The sequence below is a fragment of the Neofelis nebulosa genome, chromosome 3 (genome assembly GCF_028018385.1).
Source record: "Neofelis nebulosa isolate mNeoNeb1 chromosome 3, mNeoNeb1.pri, whole genome shotgun sequence".
In the NCBI taxonomy this organism is placed as follows: Eukaryota; Metazoa; Chordata; class Mammalia; order Carnivora; family Felidae; genus Neofelis; species Neofelis nebulosa.
In genome coordinates, this window is record NC_080784.1 from 153853303 (window position 1) to 153877044 (window position 23742).

Genomic DNA, 23742 nt, shown 5'->3' on the forward strand with positions numbered 1-23742 from the left:
TGTTTATATAGAGTTGGGAGCAGGTGAATATTCCTACACATAAAACTGACAAAAATTTTGCTATATGCCATAAGATAGATATTAAATAAATAGTTTCTAGATCTAAAAGATGTGTAAGGAAAGATTATATAGCCATGGACATCATCACAAATATCATGGAAAAGGTAGCACTTAAAAAGAGCCTTGGAGCATGGACAGTAAAGGAATTATTAAAAATAGTTTCCTTCCTTCCAAAAAAAAAAAAAAAAAAAAAAGTTTCCTTCTCTCCAAAGGATTGCCTAATCAGTTTCATGAAGCATATTCAAATAGGATACAGTTTTTGTCTCCTACTGCTCTTTCAACTTAAATAGACCTGCGTAATATTTTCTAAATAATGTTTAGGCAACATACAATTATTATTTGACAAAACTTTGCTCCAGAAGCTGCCTTTATGTTTAACTGTTTAAGTAAACGATATCGAGATGGAATTAAAAGAAATTTTAATACTCACCTTAATAATTATTTGTTAAATATGGCTGTAATTAAAATGCAAAAAAAAAGGTCAATTTTGCTTCTTTTGATTATCACTTTTTATTTTTGGCCTCCCCATATATGTTGTGGGTTCACGGTACTTTCAAGTACAAATTTTATTTTCTGACCACAATATAAATATCTCTTGCCACAGTGCTTGACAGAAGGAGTGTCCTCAAAAAAAAAAAATACCCAGTTTTTTCCAAATGCATTCAGATTAAATCCAAAGTCCTTATCATGGACTACAAACTTTTTCTTACACTTCTTCTTCTTTGGTTAGAATGCTTTTCCTGCAATATTTAGAAGCAGATAGAAGAGTTTCCCAAGTGCAAGAAATTATAAGTAGATTAGTATGGATGGAGACAGTGAGTGTGGCAGAAGACCATATTTGAAGGATTTCTTTTTGTGTGGAAACTTGCAGACTATGCTAGCATTTTGTAATAAAATTAATTGGAATTTCCCAAAAATGACATGATCAAATGCTGTTGAGAAGTATGGCAACAAGATGACTGCAATCTTAACAAAACCAATTTCAGGGGAGTGGACTATGCCAATGTGTGATTTAAAATAGGAACTAGAGATGCATGTATGGAAAAATAATTTAAGAAATTGTGTTCTGAAGGGTAGCAAAACTGTTTGATAGCTACAGAGAGAACTGAGATCAAGTGAGATTGATAGTTTATTGTTGTTATTTGTTGTGCTTCACTTTGTTTCCATTGAAAAATTCTGGAAAACTGTATTGAGGTCGTATGAATGACTAGGTGAGAGAGATTAAGAGAAAGAGAGAGAGTGGGGCGCCTGGGTGGCGCAGTCGGTTAAGCGTCCGACTTCAGCCAGGTCACGATCTCGCGGTCCGTGAGTTCGAGCCCCGCGTCAGGCTCTGAGCTGATGGCTCAGAGCCTGGAGCCTGTTTCCCATTCTGTGTCTCCCTCTCTCTCTGCCCCTCCCCCGTTCATGCTCTGTCTCTCTCTGTCCCAAAAATAAATAAAAAACGTTGAAAAAAAAAAAAAAAGAGAAAGAGAGAGAGAGAGAGAGAAACTGAGTATGTAAAAGGGATAGTAGATAATTTGAAAGATTACTCTCAGAGAGTAGAGATGAGGTTCTTAATTCAAATAAAGATACTTTTCATTGGTAAAAGCAAAAACACATTTCAATTTTTCATAAGAAAGAAGGGAGAGAGGGTGGCTACAAGTGCACATAGGTTTGGAGATTTGGTGATCGGAAAATAAGCAAGTTTCTTTAATGACTTCTATTTTCTCAGCACACAGAAAAATGTACCAGCCAGAGATCACAAAGGAAAAGAGCTTCTAAGGAATAAGAAGAGAGAGGAGAAGCTACAAAATAATCATGCTGGTGCTGAAAACCAAAGTTAACTAAGGAAATAATACTAAAATTGTCTTGCAGCATTGTAGGTCCCATTTGGATTGGGGGCCATGATTTGAAGGCAATGAATAATTACATATACATGTATTTTTTTTTTTTCTTGGACAACATTGAGCTCACAGTTTTCCTCTCTATACCGTTATGTGAATTTCTTTAACCTCAAAATAAATAATACCTTAAGCATAATCATTATCTTCCCCCAAACTCATTTCATACCTGGAGTTCTCTGAGAAAATGGCTCCATCCCTATTCCTCTCTAATCCATTACCCACGCTGATCTGTCAAACATCATTGTGATCTCAGTATTTCCCTGCTTAAAATTTGTGTAATGACCTCAAACAATAAAACCTCTAAGGTGTGACCTGGTATCCTTTTCCCTCTCTAACTTTATCTCTGCCATTTTAAGTCTACTATCACCCTGATCTTTTAGTTTTCTCTATCTCCTCGTTTGCTGTCCACCGGTTTAATTTGTTTGCAAGGATTTTGCCCCTCTAATGCACATTAATGCATTCTAATGCCCCCCCTTAATGCAAATGCAAATTGGATAATTTTCCTTTTTAATTTTTTGTTTTAATCTCGGCAGAGGCTTAGCTTCCTTAAGAAGTCTTTTTGATATTCCAGTCTAAATTAGGTATCAATTTTCACTTCCATGCTCTTTCTTTTTTTCTATCATAATCATATTTATAATTATTCATGTAATACTGTTAAGACTCATAAAGGCAGAGACATGTCTATCTTATTTACCTCTGTAACCTAGTACCAAGCAAAATTTCTGTCCTACTCATCTGCTGAAAGGATTTTGTTGAACTGCTGGTGAGAAAGATACACTTCCCACCTTAACTTACTTTTACATTTCTTTCTGTTTTCAAAGTTTCTATGGAAGGTTAAATAACAGTGTTGTATATGGTATCAAAATAAGTTTTTAAGTTAACAGGCATTCATTAAAAGAAAATAAAAGCCTTTTGTTTCATAAATGATCACTTATTTCCAAATAGGCAGAATTGTGGATTGACACTTCATGTCTTTGAAAATAAATAGTGTTTAAAGTGAGAATGGTTTTACTGTAGAGGATGAAAGAAGAAAAAATGGATAACAGCAATGAATGGTATTGGCTGCTACAGCAATCCTATTATAAGAAAAATAATATTTTAAATCTTTTCCTAATCATTTGACTACAAGAATGTCCCTAATACTATCAAAAAGCTCTTCTTATCTTTCAAATACCTTCACATTCTCTCTGAATTTATAAGAGCATTAAGGCTTTGCTATCGCTATAATTAGATCTACTGAAAAAAGTCCCTTCTCATTTTTGTCAATTCCTGATTATTCATGGTGATGGCAAAAAGCCTTAGCATGGATTACTAAAAACCCAAATCATTTATAGCACATGAAAATTAGCCAAAATTCATTATGTCTATCAAAATTTTCTGTTGAAATACAAGTTTCCCTTTCAGCTTTAGCAAATTTCCATTGATGCCTGAATAAATGCTCATAAGTGTATGTACTGAATTCTGAAAATAGAAAAGATATATACGGTTGATTAGTTTTATGTAATCTAAGCCCTAAAAGGTAATCAAACCATCAGTTTGGTGGTTTTCAATTGGCCCACATATTGAAAGTTGGAATAAAAGTTTGGTTTTATTAGCCATGCAGAAGAAAGAAAGATACCAGAGGTTAGGGAATGAGCAGAAATAAAAAAAAAAAAAAAAAAAGATAAACTCTATTAACACTTATTTGACCACCAACAGAAATGTTAACACAGATACCCAAAGAACATTTTCTTTATGTGATTCTGAATAGTTCAGTCACAATCTTCATGCTATGTCTTTCATTCATTTATGTGTTACATAACAATTTAGGATCGCCTACTGTGGTCGAACACTGTGATAAGTATTATGAATGTAAAATTGAGTAAGACACATTTTCTATCCTTTATAGATCATAATAATTTGCACAGTATAAATATGACTGATATCAGAATAGATGCTTTGTTGAATCAAATAGTTCTAAAATGGAGTAAAATGTAAAGTAAATGCCTAACATCGGACTCCTCCTGAAATCAATATAATGTGAATGATACACCAGCTCACCCATGCTTTCTCCCAAATATAACAAAATTTATGAAGCTCTTAACACCTACTAATTATCAATTAATTAATTAATTTAATAACAAAATTTCAAGCACCTACTATGCACCTTACTGTTCTATGAGCATCGGGGAAAATTAGCATTTCTTCAACACACTTGTATTAATAACAGAGTTAATGAAAACTATACTCAAAAGACTACCTAAGTTTTAAGTACATATAAGTATTTGTTTTTCATAATATAATTTCTTATAAGCTCCTGCAGCATAGAAGTCACTGAAAATACACATATTCCAGACATGTTTAATTTAAATACTTAAATATTTGATTATCTGAATGAATAGGCTGGTATTTATGATTCCGAAGCTTGTGAAACACTTTTGAAATTAATGCAAATATTGTGTTATATGTAATCTGTGTATACTAGTCAAAATAATGGCATTATTCACCAAACAAACACTGCATCTGTTCCAAGGAAAAGCTTAGTCTCTTATTTCTTTTGACAGTGTGCAGACCTGGGTTCTTCAAAGCCTCACCTCACAGCCAGACCTGCAGCAAATGTCCACCTCACAGTTTTACCCATGAGGAAGCTTCAACCTCTTGTGTCTGTGAAAAGGATTATTTCAGGAGGGAGTCTGATCCACCCACAATGGCATGCACAAGTAAGGAAACCCACTGATACTTGGTGATCCAAACTTTCACCACTCCGAAGAAAGAGCATGATGAAGCCTGTTGCATTCTATCACCATTTTCTCTAGAACAGGCATAATGTTTAATCTTCCAAAATAGCTATTTTTTTTTTACCAAATTTCGATTTTCTTGAGTAAGCTTTGGAAAGTGTGAGTCTCTTTTATCACTCGCTGTTAGAAGCATTCATTTTCCCTAATTTCAAATTCAACATCTAAGACAGATAAAGTATATTTTATTTTATTTTGTGATTTCTTTTAGTGTTCAGGATGGCTAAACATGACTTTGATGAACCCACTTCGCTATTCACAGTAATTTTTTTTTCATTCTTCTCCCAACCCAGGCTTCTGATCACATAAGCATACAATAAATGGCACTTGTGCCTTTTTTTTTTTTCTTATCTGCCACACTAAACTACAAGGGCCAGTGAGAAGGTCATCTATAAAAAAAGGAAACACCACGTGGAGTGGTGAGGGTTGGCAAATAGGATTTAGGAGTCAAATATAAAACCAAATTTTTAGCTAGGACTTTCAAGCAGTTGTCATGTTTCTTATTAGGGAGTGCCCCTAACTCTAATTAATTATAGCACATAATCATATCATAAGAATAATGAATAGTAAATATTTAATTCCAACCTTCGCAGTGGAAGCATCCACATTCTTCAATGTCTTTGGTGTTTTGTTTTTCTAGCATTCCACAGATTTCTGAGAAAGAAGCACATTTATGTATTTGACAGAAATCCTTTCATAAATTTTCCACATTCAGAGTCTATGGCAAATGAAACAAAAACTCAAAATGAAAGGGAAGAAAGTAAATCCCCTCTCCTCATTACATTCAATATCCATGACCTTGCCTTGTTTTATTATTTTTGATCCCAGGAAGATGTCGTCGCTCTCAAAGATGATGACAAAACTTTTTGAAATTTAGTATTTATTCTAGGACATTCATTCTACTATTAAATATAAATAGGAATACAATTCCTTTAATAAATTGTCACAAACTGAAATTTTATCTGAATTTCAAGGGCTGAATTCCATAGTGTCAGTGAGACATATTTTCATAATTTCTCAAATCATTGATATTAATTAGCTTTGTATTGCTAAAGACAATTCTTTTATCACCAGACTGATAGTTTTACGGGTTAGATGGTTACTAATTATAAACAACTCCTATTCAAATAGACATTATTGTATACACTTTGGAGAGGTTCCATCTGAATAGAGGAGATAAAACTATGATTGAAAGTGATACACTTTGGTTACAGTAGAGATGATTTCAATTATTCAGAGCAAAAGGATGTCCAAGTAGAGGGCAATGTGGATAGACAATAGGCTGGTAAATTAGGGAGAGAAAACCATGTCTTGAATTATCTTTTAAATTTCCTTAGTTTCCTAATAATTATTTTCTTTAAGTGATCCAGCCATGATCTTTCTCTTTCTCAGCACAGAATTGAGTCTCCCTTTCTGTAAGTTTGTTAGGTTTGGGATGAGACTGTGCTCTGGTGGCAAGGACTGCTTCGTCCTCTTAAAGGACTTGAGGCTTCAAATTTTCTGTTTCCAGGTGTGTGAATTTCTAATACTGTGTTTCAAAAGAACACTGATTTGTACACATTTCTCAAAAGACTGTTGGGACTTGTATAGAAGATCTTGCTAACATATATTCTGTGAGTGCATGCGTTCCGTTTTTAGTTGCATTCATAACACCACAAATACTGCAAATGTTTCCCTTGAATGGGTGGCTTGATTGATGTTCACATGTTCACATGAGTATCTTGAATTTTTCTTTCACTTTGGATCTTTCGAATTAAATTTATGGTTCCAATTCCTTCTATCTATCATCTATCTATCTATCTATCTATCTTTCTATCTAAATCTGGAAAATAGAATGTTATAAACTTATAGGAAAAGAAAAAAAAGTTTCTGATGAATCTGCTTAAATCAAGGGTACGTAGCCCTGTTTTGGTTCACATATCACATGTATTAGCAGGCTGTGGAATTTCATTACATTATTTTTAGGTGTATGACCATCTGAGCTGCTACTTTCTACCTCTACTTTAGGGCTTCACTTGAATTTGAGTTTCCTTTTCACATTAAGAGGCAGATGTGTCCCCACAAAATTTTGAGGGGCTGTTACTGGCACAACCAGAAGAAAAGGGAGAGTCAGACTCTGATGTATTTGTACAGATTTAGAGGAAAGGTGTTAAGTTTGGTTTCATTTCAGTTGGCAGGGAGGAAAAAAAGTTTGATATCTTTCTGAACGAGACATATTTCAAGTCTGTTTACCTTCACTTCAGAAGTAAACCTGTAACATTTTGACCTCAAACAACATTTTCTCCGTAACTTTCCACTACTTAATCAGTAAAAAATTAAGACTTGTATTTCCATCTTAAGTAATTGTTTTCAACTTAAAAGTAACTGTTTTGTGTTGAAATGTGTGAGGTTGTATGTATGGCAAAATTCACAGAGTTCATCCATAAATGTAGTCAAGGTGGGGATTATTTTGCCAAAAATGACAACTCTTGGGTTATGGGGTCCTTTAATTTAAAAGACATTTTGTAAATACCAGGTAGCTTTTTTTTTAATCACCTTATTTAAATTTAGTCTTCAACAGTCATGGCTTAATGAATGTTAGGTAGAAATTAATAATAATCTCTATGTTTAAAACAACAAATATTAAGATAAATAGGTTATGCCATCCCAAACAGCTTAATTTATGCTTATGAACCATTCAGCTACCACTATAGTCCATTCTGTTCTCTGTTGGGAAATCTTTACTTGTCAACTCTGAAACAAATAAAAATGTATTTTTACTTTGGGAACATCTGACCATATAACATTAACACCTAACTGAAGTTATAACGCTAAGTATTTGATAATCAACTGTAAAATAGACATTATGCAATTCCTTTTTTAGAAGACTTAATTTTTTATAGCAGTTTTAGGTTCACAACAACATTCAGAGAAAGGCAGAGACTTTCCATATACTCCTGGCCCACACACATGCAAAGCCTCCCCCCTAATCAACACCCCCCACCAGCATGGTATACAGTTGTCACTGCTGATATAGAATTGATTTTAGTTCCCTTCAGTAAGCTAATTATTAGTTTCAGAAATAAAGTAACATACAAAAGATATTGTTATTACTTATATCCTCATTCTGCTGATCCTTCAATATCTGAACACTTTCATTCTTACCCTCATGGTGTTTTTGAGAGTTATTTATAAAATATATTTCTGATTTCCCATTAAGTAAAATTCACAGTTTACAGAGCCATAGTACTAAAACAATATCAAAGTAAGTGAAGTTTTATTACACATTGTAGTGTCCGACAACTTTAGATTTTTCTTGACACATGAGAGAGATTTCAAATGCTGTTGGTGATTTATCTGTGGATATGCAATTTATTTTGAGGTAAGCTAAGGCTGTTTTACTTGCTGCAAAATTTTTAGTCAAGAGCCACACTGGCAAATCCTATTTTCACTTGTGCTCATTGCTTAGTAAATCCTTCATGTGTACTTCCTAGGTTACTGGGACAGATATCAATGAGGAAGTAATCAGTTCAATCCCCAAGGAGAATTTTTCCTTGGATTTGCCAAAGGACTTACCACTTTTTGAATGTATAATTTTTTATATAACATTATTTTTGCATACATAGTTTTACTTCATACTTCCTTATATTTACAGTAAGCAAAACATCTGTTTTAACGAAATGAGTAGTTATAGCAATGCCAAGATAAGTTATTCCTATAGGGTATAAATCCCACTATTGTCCCTACAAAACCTGAACAAGATTTTTCACTTATTACAAATTGATGACTGTTGCATTCTCCCTACTTAAAAGATTGATTGCAAATCTATTTTTTTTTTTCTTCAGACCAGGGACTTGTGTAGTAAACAATGCTTAATGTTGTCATCTTAAAATATGTTTTTCTCACTTTACTTTGCAAACCAGGACCCCCCTCTGCTCCTCGGAATGCCATCTCAAATGTTAATGAAACTAGTGTCTTTCTGGAATGGATTCCCCCTGCTGACACTGGTGGAAGGAAAGATGTCTCATATTATATTGCATGCAAGAAGTGCAACTCCCATGCAGGTGTGTGTGACGAGTGTGGAGGTCATGTCAGGTACCTCCCCCGGCAAATCGGCCTGAAAAACACCTCTGTCATGATGGTGGATCTGCTCGCTCACACAAACTATACCTTTGAGATTGAGGCAGTGAATGGAGTGTCCGACTTGAGCCCAGGAGCCCGGCAATATGTGTCTGTAAATGTAACCACAAATCAAGCAGGTAAGTGTGATGTCCAACCAAATCATGTACCTTGGGCCGAGCTCTGTCAACTTTCTCCGTAGCTAAGTGAGGGCTAAACTGTGAGATCTATAAGAGAACTTCTCATAAACCAGAGGGCCAGGACTTAAAGTAGAATACATCTCAAAATGCTTCATATAAAAATAAAAACTAGGGCTTTCTTAGCACTCTCATCCATGGACAGGGGGTTAAGAATAAGATAATTTTCCATTGAATTTTTTTTATTACTAAAAAGACATTTTTGGCTCATTCGTAGCAAAATTTTATCTCAAATTTCACACATGCAATTATCATAGCTCAAATCTACATATTTTGTTGTTTTTTTTACTTCGTGTTTTTTGTTTATTTTATTAATTTAACAGATAATCAATCGGGTTCTGTTTGCTTGTTTGTTTGGCACCACAACTGAATTTTCTTTGCATATTGAAATAGGCTTTTCTTGTCATTTCTATTATTATAATAATAAAAACGTACAAAATGAATTTTTCTTTGCCAAATCCACTTATCAAAATTAGAATAACTGTGAACTATACATGAAAACACATTTATGTTCCATATAAAGCTCTTGAAATTTCTCGAGAGTAATTATTAGACGGTAGAGAATTCAGGTCTGCTTGTGCTAAAATTCCCCCATAGTTTCCACTCAGATATTCCATTTTAAGTAAATCAATATAGAGGGCGTCTTTCCTGGTAAAATAAAAACCAAAGATAAACTATGATTAAATTAAAATTCAACCTGTTTTGTAAGAAGAATTGTTCAGAGCCTATGGATAATTTATGACTTGTTTTTGTCAACAATGGGGTATCTGGGTGGGATGAGGCATTAAATGTCACTTCCCTCTATTCCCTGGCCACAGCTCTCAGTCCATGGGCATAAAATCGCCATCTCATTAGCACACCAGGTGGACTTTCATCAGTGAAGACATCGTTGCTAGCAGTACTCACAATGAAATAGGATATGTTTGGCTGAATCGTTTTGGACTTAGTTCATATAAACATTAGTGTAAGTTTGTAGGTTGTAGAATGACTTGGTTGACCGGAGAATGCTGTCGGTAATCACATCTTGGCCAAAATAATTTGAATTGTTGAATGTGTCAGGTAAATCAAGCCATTACTTCTTAAGATCAAAAAGTGCATGCAGTTGAGTTCATAGTTGTTTCTGACTGATCAAATCAAGGGAAGTGTTCAAGAGCAGCCTGGCTAACATGAAATTAATTGAGTAATTTATTACAAATCATTCTAAATAGTCTAGATATTCTTGTCCATGTTGCATAGATGTCCACAGCATTTTTTTTATTCTTAGAGAAAACATTGCACACATAAATACCACTTCCTTAAATGAATCATTTATATTTTTCTCCATTTACTCCCTAATCTAAGGTGGAACTAACAAAAGTGTTAAAGAACTGGATAGAAATAGTGAAAATTAAGTTTTCTTTCACAATAGAGTCAGCTGCTGGCAATACTGGTGTATGTCGATATTCCATCACAGTATCTAGATGGCACAAGTGTTCAGTAAATGCAAACTGTCTTCCCACATCAGAAGAACACTGACTTTACAGCATGTGATTTCGGGTTTCTCATGTAACATCTTTCAACTTTACATGGTTCTGTGTATGAATCTTCCATTAACATATTGAAAACATGTTTGAATATGTATTCAATGACTGAATACAATCACTGAGAGTTATGTTCCTCAGGGAGAATAATTTCTAGCTTGCATAACCTCAACTTACTTGAAAGATATTTCTCTGCTGAACTATATATAGGAAATGACTGTATATATTTAAGATAACGTACTAATAAATATTTGCTCTAGTTGTCTTTGACTTGGTAGTCTGTTCAGACTGTAAAGTGTGGTTTTGATGTATAAATATCTTAAATACCATGGAAGAATACTTTTCATCCAACTGTTCAAGGCACTGCTATCACGTAAAACAAACATTTGTATTCAGAACAAATGTTTTGTTGACTCTTGGTTGCTGATTTTTTCTGAGTTCTCAGGATACACATACTGCCAAAGGCTTGCAAATCTATCCAAAAAAAAAAAAAAATCAAAACAAGAAGACATTTTTCTCAGTATCTGACATTTTAGGTGAACCAAAGTCTCAATTTTCACCAAAATTGTAAACTTCAGATACCTCCTAAGAAGTCTTATATTGAATAATTATTGCTGCATATTTATCAATTACCAACACAATAGAAAGTGGGCTGTAGTAGTTTTTAATATTTGAATATTTTAAGCATTAAATTAAAGAAAATTATTTGTGCCATATGTGTTTTTTATATAAAATTTCTTTCAGCGAATTTTAACTTTATTTTCAATCTTTTAAGGACTTTTTTTTGAGAAATGCATTTCTTAATTTGTTTCAGATTTGTAATTTGTTTTGGCATTTTCTGATTGATTTATTTTTTGTGACATGACCACAATATGTTGTTGACTACAATAAAAAGCCATCCTTAAAATAGGTTAATAAATGTTTTATTCATTGTCTTACTGTGGACTATAGCCCAGGAGACAGTATTTCAAATTGGTCTTAAGAATTGCTCCAAAGCATGTCAGTTTACAGAGAATTCTATGCATAAAGGGAATGGGTATTTATCCTTGCAAGCAGTTCTCCATCATATAGTTGTGTGTCACTAGGTATAATTGGTCTGGTAAAAATTAAGGTTTACTGAGTTCCACATAGAGATGTGAAAGACCCTTACGTCATCTTAATATATTATGTTTGTTTCTTATCAGATTATTCAAAAACATTGCCTGCATGCCTCCACTTAACTTATTTTCTGGTTTGTCTTGTTTTTGGTTTCTCCTCGAGGTCACTTGAGATGGTCACAGAAGGCTGGGCATCAGTCATCTACTACAGTTTTAGTGCATAGTATGAATTACCTAGATTCAAAATTATATTTATAAAGTACAAGAAGAAAAATAGCATTTTTTTTGTAAGATGGGAACCTTGCATTAAACTAGGAACTGAAATTGATTAGGTAACCCTAGCTAACTAGGTAACCCTAGTTTTATACAGTATTTAAAACATTTTCCCAGTCATTATATTATTATGAAGTCTAGTATCTTACTCTTGCAAGAAGTTGTCTAAATTCAAATGGTACTTTTTACATGCAGTTTACTAGTAAGGTCAAAATATAAGTTTGGGACACCTGGCTGGCTCAGTCAGTGGTCAGTTGATTTCTGGGTCATGACTTTGAGCTCCACGTTGGGTGTAGAGATTACTTAAAGAATAAAGCAAAACAAAAACAAAATATAAAGTTTTAAGAAAAGCTGAATACTAGAATTAGTTGGACTGTATGTTCCTTATAAAATGAAGCAAATAGTACTGAGGTTGATAGGAAAGCATTGTAAAATTGTGACGATTTTCATTGCCAAGAAAAATAAACACATCTGAAAGTGAAAGAATAAGAAAAAAAAAGTAATTTACATGTGGTAAAGGAATACTATCTGTGGAGAAGGAGGAAATGATAGGAAAATTCATTGGGAATATGTTAATTATATAAGGATCTCTTAACAAATAGGTTGCAAAGTGGATAAAATGATGAATATGCAAACCATGAATTATTTAAAATTCTTAAACTTAAAAAAGGGATAATATTGACTGAGTTTCTCAATCTTCTAGTTACATGGATACATGATTGAATGTATAGATATATGGATAGAGAGTGAGTGATACATCAATACATAGTGTGAAAATTAAAATTCCATTGAAAGCAAATATTTTTAAGTTTCATTATCTGCTCACAAAATCGTGTGCATTATTAGTCTTCTATAAACATATTTTTAATGTTTTTATTTTAAAATAATTTTGCACTAGGCACATTGTAGCAAATGCTAAAATTTATATATGTATTTATATGTGTATATAAAATATGTATATATTTAAATATATACAAATGTATATTTTATCCCAAGAAAGAATAAGCTCATTCTAACCAAAAAAAAAAAAAAAAAAAAAAAAAAAAAGACAAGGAAATCACTAACATTTTAGTATGCAAAGGGATAGAATTTTAATTCTGGGGTAAAACAGACCAAACTTTAATTGTTTTGAATTAATCTTAGGCTTCTAGATTCTGTCCTCAGAGGGCTTAGTTGACATGATATGATTTGTAAAATGCAGCAAACATTTTGGAGGAGATGGCCCAACCTGTCCAGACTATCAGAAATATCACTAAGAAAGATGTCCCTATATTTTGATGGTTTTTATTTCTTGGTTCTTGTAAAGGTATCTGGGGTACACGATAATCCCATTTAATCAAGTACTTTCAGTTTGATGCGTTTCGTGCAGTTGACCAGCATGATGTAACATAGCATGTTGAGATGATCAGGGTTCCCTGAAGACCAAATTATGCTGTAGACCTGGAAATTTAAGAGAATGCTGAAACAAGACAGTGAAAGTAAATTGTTGCTCTTGCCAAAGTGGCAAAAAATGTTTTCTGGTGGTTTCTATTTATTGAGATGTTAAAGAAAAAGTTCATTGTCACTTGTTAGACCATTACTAAGCAAAGATGAAGGTATTTGTTGATTTTTTTTGCCAGTGGAGACATCATATTGGCTGTATTTGTAATCACCACCTGATTAAATATGTTGTTTGCCAAGATTGTTGGTCTTCTACTCAGACCAAACAAGTCATTTAAAGTAAGTTCATGACTCTCATGCTTTATTCTTCTATATTTTTTTATGGTGGCACTGATTTCTACAGAGATACAATAAAGGTTTGTGCTTACTCTTTTGGTATGATGGAGATACTTTAGTTTGGCCATTACTATAGTTTTACAGCTTTTGTTTCAATGGGCCTCAAAGACAAAGAAAGCTTTCTTCCATGTGCAAGGTAAATTTTCCAAATATACACCAGCGAACTGGTGAAAGGGTCAAAGGATAGGATGGAGAAGGCATCACTTGTAATTGTATTGTAATTGTAATATGGGCTCAGGTCTAAATCTTATTTAATTGCATTACTTCCATAACATCCACTCAGATCAGTGTTTCTGAATACATAGGGATTAATGCTAGCTCAGGCACAGTATTCAATAACTGGTAAAAGGTTTGGTCATTTACCCCTCCCCCTCTTTATTTATTTAGAAATGGTCAGAAATACTTTTCAGAAAAGCTGAAAGGCAGATAGACAATATTAACATATGTTGCTATTGCACAATCCTTCGTGAAGGGCAATCACCCTTATTATTTCACTGCAGCTTCAACTTCTGTGTTCTCAAGTACAGAGAATAGAAATGATGGAGATTTTGTTTATACATGTGGCACTGCGAATTTATTTATTATCATTATGATAAGGAAAATGTCTTCTGGGCCTTTCCTAAAGTTATAATTAGTGGGCAGTTTCATAAGCCTTGAAAAATAAATCCACTTTAACACTTCTATTTCAGCAGGTCATTTAATACCTTCTTCTACATTAAACCAAGGAATTCTAAGTTTTTGAACATTATTTAACATTAGCCACCTTTCAATCCAGATTTTGGTCAACAAATTGAAGAAACATTTAGCACTCGTGCCAGTGACCTGGAGAAGCACATTGAATCCAGAATCGTTAATCATGCATTTATACTAGCTGGAATTACATTGCTTCTAGCCCCTATGCATCTGAGAAACTCATAAAATCCATTTTTACACATATTTTCTAAGCTTGGGCAAACTTAAGTTATAGAATCTTGTGAGTTTCATATCCAAGAAGCTTCTTGCCTCCATATGACTAGATAACTGGCTTTCAAATTTATGTCAGTATCCTGGGTTCAGATGGAGTAATAGGTTTGTTAATCTATCAATTAACAATCTTAGATAAGGTGTGGGCTTGGTAATGAAGACATGAAGAAACCACTTCCTCAGTCACATGTGGAACAGCTGAATCAGGTAGCAAGACAGACTCCGTAAGTTTTAGAAGTTGATAGTATTTTGAATCATCTGAATTCTTCCACATATCTGCATTCCAGTGCTCAGGATTTCACTTTTTTTCCAATCAGTGGCCTCATTTCCTCATAAAGTGATGCAGTAAGTTCAATCATTTTTACAATTCAGAAATTCTGTGGAATAAGACTTGGATTTTTATTTGTAGCTCTGTTATCCTTTTCACTGTAAGTGGACTTTTGGCAGCTCAAGACAGTTGGAGCTGAAAATTTAAATTTTAAGTTTATTTTATTTCTTTAAATTCGGTAGTACAGTTGGATACAACCAATTCTTCCCATATTTCTATTTCTCATGCTTTTATAGTACTAAAACAGGTGGTATTTTGTCACCCAAAACATTACCTTCAAGAAGCACTTTATTTGAGGTGACCACGGCTGATGAAATGTATGCCAGGTATTGTTATATTATCAGTCCTTAATACTAAATAGGCCTTTGCTCCATTGAGATAAAGCTAAGTGATGTCATAGGTTCTTTATTCCCATTCCCTTTAAAACTGTTACCCAAAACATTTCTCTTTTGGGAATAATTTTTGTTTATAATGTCCATTTTCTTATGAACAAAGTCTATTTTGGCTGGTTTAAACAGAAGAGGTCTTTAATACAGGATATTAAGTGGCTCATACAATCATAGAGAAGAAGAGATTCAAAGATTAGAGGCTATGTTTCCAGAATAAATGCTCAATACTCTACCGCCAAGTTGACCTGATGAAGGGAAACATTGCGACTGCAGTGGTCAAGCAGACCACCTGACTTGACTTTATTGTGGTGGGGGACTTGACTTTATTGTCATTACTGTTGCCCCTAGTAGCATTGATATTTCAGTCTCAAACTTGTACTGAAAAGACTTCAGTATTGTTACCAGAAAATATTCATATTTTGCTACCATCTTCATCAGTAGAAAGCCAAAAAAAAAAAAAAATGAGAACTTCATGAAGAACCTGGTTTCTTAAGTTGCCTATCTGAATCTGTATCTTCCCTGGGCAAGTCTGTTTGATGGATCTCAAAATATATGCCTTTTCGTAGCAGAAAAGGAACCTGGATTTTTTTGAGTTTTTATTTCTATGTTGGAGATATAAGATACCTATGTCAGTTTTATAAATACATAAAGTACCATTCAAACGATGATATACAATGAATTTATTCAAATTTGAATGAAAATTACTACATGACAATTGCTAGACAAGTTATCTCTAATATTTTGGGAAAATCTGTTTGTTGGAGTAATTAAGATTCGTTTATCCAAACTCCTTCTTTTCCCCTTCCTTCCTTCCTTTTTTCTGTTTCTCTTTTCTTCCTCCCTTCCTTTGTTCTTACATATATATGTGTATATATGTGTGTATATGTATACATATGTATATGTATATATTCATATATATGCATATTTATATATTCATATATATATGAATTTTATTTGATATATTTTATGTCTTTAATATATATAAATATTTGCATTTCAAGTGTTGAGGGTTGAGTTAATAAGATGTCTCAACTCATGGCACATTACTATCTTTGAACTACACAAGGCTCTCACCTGGTTTATTGATTTTCTTATGTACTGCTATTGTCTCAAATCTGTCATTTTCATACATGAAAGAGCAGATTCTTAATATGTTGTGGTGTTTTCTGTCATTGTTGTTTATAAGTATTCGTATCAAATGTTTATTTAATATTGTAAACATATTTTTATTTTAATTTAATGGTATATTAAATTTTTCATTCTATCTACTCATTTTTCACCATAATCTAAATATTTTGTGGATCTACCCATGTGGCTTTTGGCCATCTGATGTGCTGCTTGTAACCGTCACACATTCACTATACTCTACATTATCAGCTCACCCAGTAACAGAGCTCTGGATTCTCTGAGTACCCAATCTGTGAACATTCTGTTTTCATTTTAAAGTCCTAATACAGTGAATTTCATTCAGTATATACAAATTTTCTTTTAGAAAAAAGAAAAGAAAAAAGAAAACAATAAAACTAGTAGACCACATTTTCAGTTCTTTTCCCATTTCACTGCACCATGTACTTAATAAAGTTTTATTGCCTTGAAAATGAAACACAGAGTAGAAACTGTGTGTGTGCACGTGTGTGTTAATCTGTTGCACAGAGCAGTAGATTAGTATGTTGGTTAAATTTCTAGATTGTGGAGCCAAACTTTCTGGTTTCCATACTGTCTTTGCCACTTACTAGCTGTGTGACTTGGGTAAGTTACTTAGACCTACCAGACACTAAATGATAGTGTCTATGACATAAGATGGTTGCAAGGATTAAATGAGTTACTATCTACAAAACAATTAGTGTAATGCCTAGCATGTAATAAAGTATTAATAAATGTTAAATAGCAGCATTTTAAGAAGACTTTCAATAATTTTCTAGATACTGTCAGTCCATGGGAGAACTGTGAGATAAATAGGTTTTAGAATTTACAACTATTATATCGACAAACTCAGGGAGGAAGTAAATAAGATACAAGGAAAAAAAAACATTCAAAGGCAAAAATAAACACATACAATCTCTAACTCAACAGATAAAAAAAGCAGCTGCTTCAAGACTGGAGGAGTAAAGCAAGAAAATTATTTTCCAATAGTGACTCTATCTTCAATGATTTCCTAAAACATTGGGTTTTATATTAGCATTGAATTTTTTCTAACTTTGATAAAATATCCAGAGCAATAATGTAAAGAAACAAGAAAATAAAATCATCAAAGTAAGAGCAAGAATGGGGAAAACACCTTGAAAATTTAAAAAAATAATAATAATAAATAAAAATAAAAATCAGACTGAAAGCTCATAAAAACTGACAAACAAAAAGCCACACAAACAAAAAAGAAAACAGACAATACTTATCTGAATCCAATTATATTAGGAAAAAAATATGAATTTTGTTAATTACATCATTATTGTGTGTGGATCAATACTAATTTTGGTCCATTATTAGAGTTTTGAAGGAAAACTATCTAAGAGACAAATGTTGTTTAATTACATATCATGGACATCTCTACATTGTCCACACACAGATGCTTCTGTGACCAGATTATTATTTTGGCTACCAAAAGAAGCTTCTAATTTTGCCAACTGAAGCCACCCATCTACATGGAAATTTGACTTATGTGAGGTGCAAGTTCTGTGCTTGTTCCTATGCCTATTTGCTGTTCTGAAAACATAGCTCAAAGATGAGGCTCTAATCTGATTAGTTTGCACATAATTCATCCCAAGGATTAGTGGATGCGGTAAATATTTTCAGAAACTATCAAAATTCTTGTTCGGTTCAGTGGCTTTAGAAACTTGTGAAAGATTTGGTTTCTAAAAGGCACTTGAGAGCCTTCCGTTTCCTCTCTTTCTCCCTCCTACAGACTGTGGTGACGACAGAGACAGTGATGGCTAACATGTTTCAGCACTTAACTGTGTGCACATTGCCATGTGAAGAACTTGATTTGCGTTTTCTTATTTGATCCTAGCAATATCTTCATGACATAATATTATTATTATTCCCATTTTTAGGATGAAGAAACTGACGTTTAAAGATGTGAAGTGCTTTGCCCAAGGTCACAAATCTAGTAAGTGAGGGAATAGGAATCTAAACTAAGAAATTCTTCCCTGGAGCTATGATACTCTGAATCACTAGTGAATATTGCACATGCTATTTCCTTTACCTGAAACCTGTTTCTTTACATCATTGTCCTAGATAGCTCAGTTTTCCGATCTGCTTGAATTGCTGCTTCCAGGAGAAAAGCTTTCTCTGCTTTCCAGCTTAGACATACCTCTCTAAAAATAACTTGGAGCACGAAGCACTGTAACTATTTTCTCTCTCGTCTGTGTTTCTGGACTTGCCTTAGGGTCACAACAGTGCCTAACACTTGTGTTTGTTCAGTTTATAAATGAATGGGTTTCCATATTATGCAAATTAGTGTTATAATTCCAGTTACTGGTAGCAATGTTGATGTTTAATGTGTTTTAAAGATTTTTGGAAGTCTTCAAAAAATTCTGAACCAAATTTTTGTTTGTGTTGGGTGTTATTTATTTATTTATTTATTTATTTATTTATAAATTAAGGATCCAGAGGCAGAGCCCTAATTGTAATTCATAGGTTTATGTTCTCCAGGAGTTTAAAATAAAATATTGTTATTTAAGGTCCACCAATTTGCTGGTGTGCCTGCCTTCTTAACATCTCTTCTTTAGACACTCCAATCTTGACAAAAGAATTCACTGAGGATGATTGAACCCATTCTAGAGAAGAATTTTATGTAATGATTGTTGTGCCATTTAAGGGCAATACATGATATTTTCAGTCTTAATGTGTTTAAGGACTCCACACCTCAATTTGTGATTCAAAATATCCACAGAAGGGCCTGATAATCTGCATATTCTCTGTCTCTCTGTCTGTTTCTGTCTCTGTCTCTGTCTCTGTCTCTTTGTCTGTCTCTCTCTCTCTTTCTCTCTGATACATACACACACACACACACACACACACACACACAACTAATGATTCTGCTGCAGGGTAGGTTTGGCCCCATTTAAAAACAATGATACTTGTGAGAGGTTCTGATATTTCTTTCCTATCCTTCCTCTCTACGCAAATAGTGACAACTCCTTAATCAGGTTTGCTTGATGTTGCTTTTTCCCTAAAGCTGTCTACAAAATATCTGCTGACAGTCTGTTTTCACACCAGCAAGGATTTTGTTAATACTATTCTTCCCCTCTAATCTAGTTACTCTATTTTGCCCATTGCTCACCTGCAAGCTGGTTTTAAACTGCTCTTTCCTGTCAGTTCTGGTTGCAAGCTGATTTCCTATTCAACAGAAACATGGTCAATGATCCATTTCCTCTGTGAACCATCAAACATTCTTGTGGCTCAGCTCAGAATCAGAGCAGCTCAGCATTTGAACTATTCAATCATTTATCTCATTGGCATGTATGCTATGAACTTATTTGCGTAAAGATGCATATTGTAGATTGATATGCATAGAATATCAATTTCTTTAGAACCTTTACTCTGAATTGCCATTGCCCTTTATTACTAGTCCTTGAGAACTAAGTTTCAAAAGCATTCCCAATGGCCTGGTATCATGTAAATCTTCTTGGTGTGCTCTTTAGATGTATTATAATAGTGAAACCATAGATGCAAAATCATGTTTAAATTAAGCATACGCCTGAATTGTCTATTAAGTTCAAAACAAAGTTTACTTAGAATACGAATTTTTTGCACAATTTATTGGAATGACTTGTTCATGTTATTTTCCCAAAATGGACTGTCATGCATTCAAATACGCAATATTTATTCAGTACCTCCTGCATTCATTACACTCTATTGAGCATTCTAAAAGGTACACAAGTATTTGAAGACATGTTTCATCCTTACACTATTTTATCTGCCCACTGAAGAATTAAATAAGGTCTAAAAAGGAAAACAATTAGAAAAGAATTAATGACAATTTGGATATTAAACTGAGAAATAATAGCATCAGATTCATCTCTGAATGACATTATGTATTGACTTGTTGACTTCACATTATCTTTTTTTTCTATTTTGTCTCCTTTATCACATGTACATCTGTAAAGTCATTCATTCAAATCCACTTAGTCATGATATACAGGTTCATTTATTAAAAATAGTTGACAAACTACTTTTTAACTGCCTTTATGTCTATTTAAAAGGTCATGCCTTGTTTGGTAAACATCAAGAAAGCATAATAGTCTTTACTGATAATGGCCTATTGTTGAGTGATATACTAACACAAAATGAAGTGAGAAAAAAAATATCCTAAGATTATTTGACTGTGGAGAGCACTTTCATTTACTCTGTTCTATCTAATTATATTAATAATTGAAAGTATATCTAATTTTATTAATAATTGAAAGTATATTTGACACATTTTTGGAATGCAGCTGAACAAACTATTTTTGTAGCTTGACACGATGGTCCCAATATCTTCTTTATCAAAACAAGCATCTAACTTGAGGACTTTTTTTGAAGATAGAAATATTTTCCATTAAACAAAATACACTTTGAGTGCTAGCTTTTTTATCTTACTTTTTACAAATTTTCCTCCATTAGTAAAAAAAGAGAGGCTAGTTTATTTAATCTTCAAGCTTAGGAGGCTTTGCAAATTGATGTTTAAATTATGAATAAAGCAATGATTTCCTTTAGACTTGTGGTACAGATCAAATGTAAATAAATATTATTGCAACTGTGCAGTTTTTCTGCTTTAGTTATATCTGCCTATTCAAAGTACATGTCAGAATTGCTAAAAAAAAGGACAAAAAATAACAAGTATTGGCAAGGATGTGGAGAAAAAGTAACTTTCATGCACTCTTGGTGGGAATGTAAACTGGTACAGCCACTGTGGAAAACTGTATTGGGGGCGGGGCTCAAAAAATTAAACATAGAAATACCATTTGACCCAATAATTCCACTGCTGGGTATTTACTCAAAGAAAATGAAAGCACTAATTCAAAAAGATATATATACCCTTCTGTGTAGAGATAAGATATGGAGCAACCTATGTGTTCATCACTAGATAAATGAATAAATATATACCTATACATACATTAGAATATTATGCAGCATTAAAAATGAGATTTTGACATTTCTGAGAGCATAGATGGACCTAGAGAATATTATGCTAAGTGCAAAAGCAAATATATGATTTCACTCCTATGTGAAAAATGAAAACAAGACAAATGAGTACACAGACAAACAAAAAGCAAAATCAAACCTGTAAATACACAGAACAAACTGATGGTTGCCAGAGGAACAGGGGTTGGAAAAATGAGCAAAATTGGTGAAGAGGAATGAGGGATACTGGCTTCCATTTATGGAACGAATAAGTCATAGGAATAAATAGAATCAATAATATTGCAATAACATATGGTGACAGAGGGTGGCTATACTTGTGGTGAACATAACATACAGAGATATTGAATCACTGCCGTACAACTGAAACTAATGTAACATTGTGTGCCAACGATACTCAAAAAGTTTGAAAAAAATAATAAAGTGAATTTAGAGGATCTCTATTTTTTAAGTAGTTTTTATTTTTCCCTGATAAAATAGTAAATGATATTCAAAGATGAAAACTTTTATTATCCTATAAAGTATTAATCTTTCAGGTTATAATTTCTGTCATCAATAGTCTCTTACTTTTTTCTAATTTTTTTGATATTTATTTATTTTTGAGAGACAGAGTGAGCAGAGGAAGGGCAGAAAGAGAGGAAGATAGAATCCGAAGCAGGCTTCAGGCTCTGAGCTGCCAGCACAGAGCCCGACGTGGGGTTCGAACTCACAAACTGTGAGATCATGACCTGAATCTAAGTCAGATGCTCAACCAACTGAGTCACCCAGGTGCCCCAATAGTCTACTCTTATTAATAAGTCTTCCTTTGTTATTAGTTATACTTAACTAACCCTCTATAGATATAAAGGGAAATACTTCTATTTTATTTTAGTTGTTTTTAATTTTTTAAGTTCATTTATTTTGAGACAGAAAGCACTCTCTCTAATGGGGGGAGGGGCAGAGAGAGACAGAGGGAGAGAGAGCATCCGCATCCCAAGCATGGAGCCTGACATGGGGCTTGATCCCATGAACCAGGAGATCATGACCTGAGCCAAAATCAAGAATTGGATGCTTAACTGACTGAGCCACCCATATCACTGAAATAGTTCTATTTTATACAGAAAAAAAAAAACTGTCTCTAAAAAGTAAATTGGTAGTATTTCAAAGTTATCATGGTAATGGGAATTGTGGTAGTAGCTTAGTGATTTATTTTTTAAACAATCAAAATTATGTGTGAGAATAAAAGGATTCAAAAATTAAATGACTAATTTTTAACATTTTTAATATGATGCTGATATTGATACTTTCAGAGAGACACTAGTCATTCAGTTGTCCATGGGATTTATGTGTATATCTCAGGGGATTAGGACTGAAAACATCAGTGGGTTGCCCCTTAAAACTGTGCATCACACCTTATGTAGTTGGTAGGAGACTTTAATGTCATGTAGCATGACTTTACTTTTTAAAGTCTTATTATTAATATTTCTGGCCCTACCATTACTTTATCTCTTTTAAAGAAGAAATCCAACACTGTATGTTACTCTGCTGCCTTTAATTGGGAAGATAGTATTCACAAATTTGGTTATTGTACAGATAGTATTCACAAACATGGTTATTAGTGATAGTATTCACAAAGTTGGTTATTAGAGACAGTATTCACAAAGTTGGTGGTTAGAGATGGTATTCACAAACTTGGTTATTGTAGATAAAGTATTCACAAACTTAATTATTATAAGGCAGCAGAGAAAATAAATGTTCTACTATTATGTGTTTACAAGATATCTCACAGTCTTTTTTAGTTAATTCCATATGAGATGAGATTTTTGGACTCAAAATTGTATGAAATTTTTTAAGGACTAACCATGACTGTTTTGAAAAACAACTACTGTTTGTTTTGTTAGAAAATGACCTTGATAGTACAATTAGACTCTGGTTTAACAACAATTTACCCTTCCTTGATTTTATTTGTTTTGTCTTAGCAATGTGAATAGTTTTTCTCACATTGAATCAAAATTTATCATAAAATTCTTGACTAAATGTTTTTTACACTTAAAAATGTTGGCAATAATAATAATGATTGTAGTAGAAACACGTGACTCTATATGCCAAGTTGTTCCCAATTTTATAGAGACATGTTAACTACATCTCTTTAACAAAATATCTAAAATATTTTTGGTGAGATTGGAAATAGCAACGTAATTTATTCTTTATTCCTGAAACTGGTCCTCTCCCAAATAGTAATGCAATAGCCCTCACATTCCTCACCTGCATTCAACCCTTACCTT

The 23742-nt window shown here is 33.2% G+C and overlaps 1 protein-coding gene across 9 annotated transcripts in view; it reads left to right on the forward strand.

Moving 5' to 3' along the window:
• EPHA5 (EPH receptor A5) overlaps positions 1 to 23742 on the forward strand; it is a 343473-nt gene that overhangs the window by 172231 nt on the left and 147500 nt on the right. For 5 of the 9 annotated variants that reach the window (XM_058722409.1, XM_058722411.1, XM_058722410.1 and 2 more), the window contains exons 4-5: positions 4487 to 4642; positions 8620 to 8955. The exons of 1 other annotated variant lie outside the window; for it this stretch is intronic. In XM_058722409.1, coding sequence (XP_058578392.1) covers positions 4487 to 4642; positions 8620 to 8955 — 492 coding nt within the window. The remainder of the gene's footprint in view (positions 1 to 4486; positions 4643 to 8619; positions 8956 to 23742) is intronic. 3 more of the 9 variants (XM_058722415.1, XM_058722416.1, XM_058722413.1) reach the window with 2 other exon arrangements.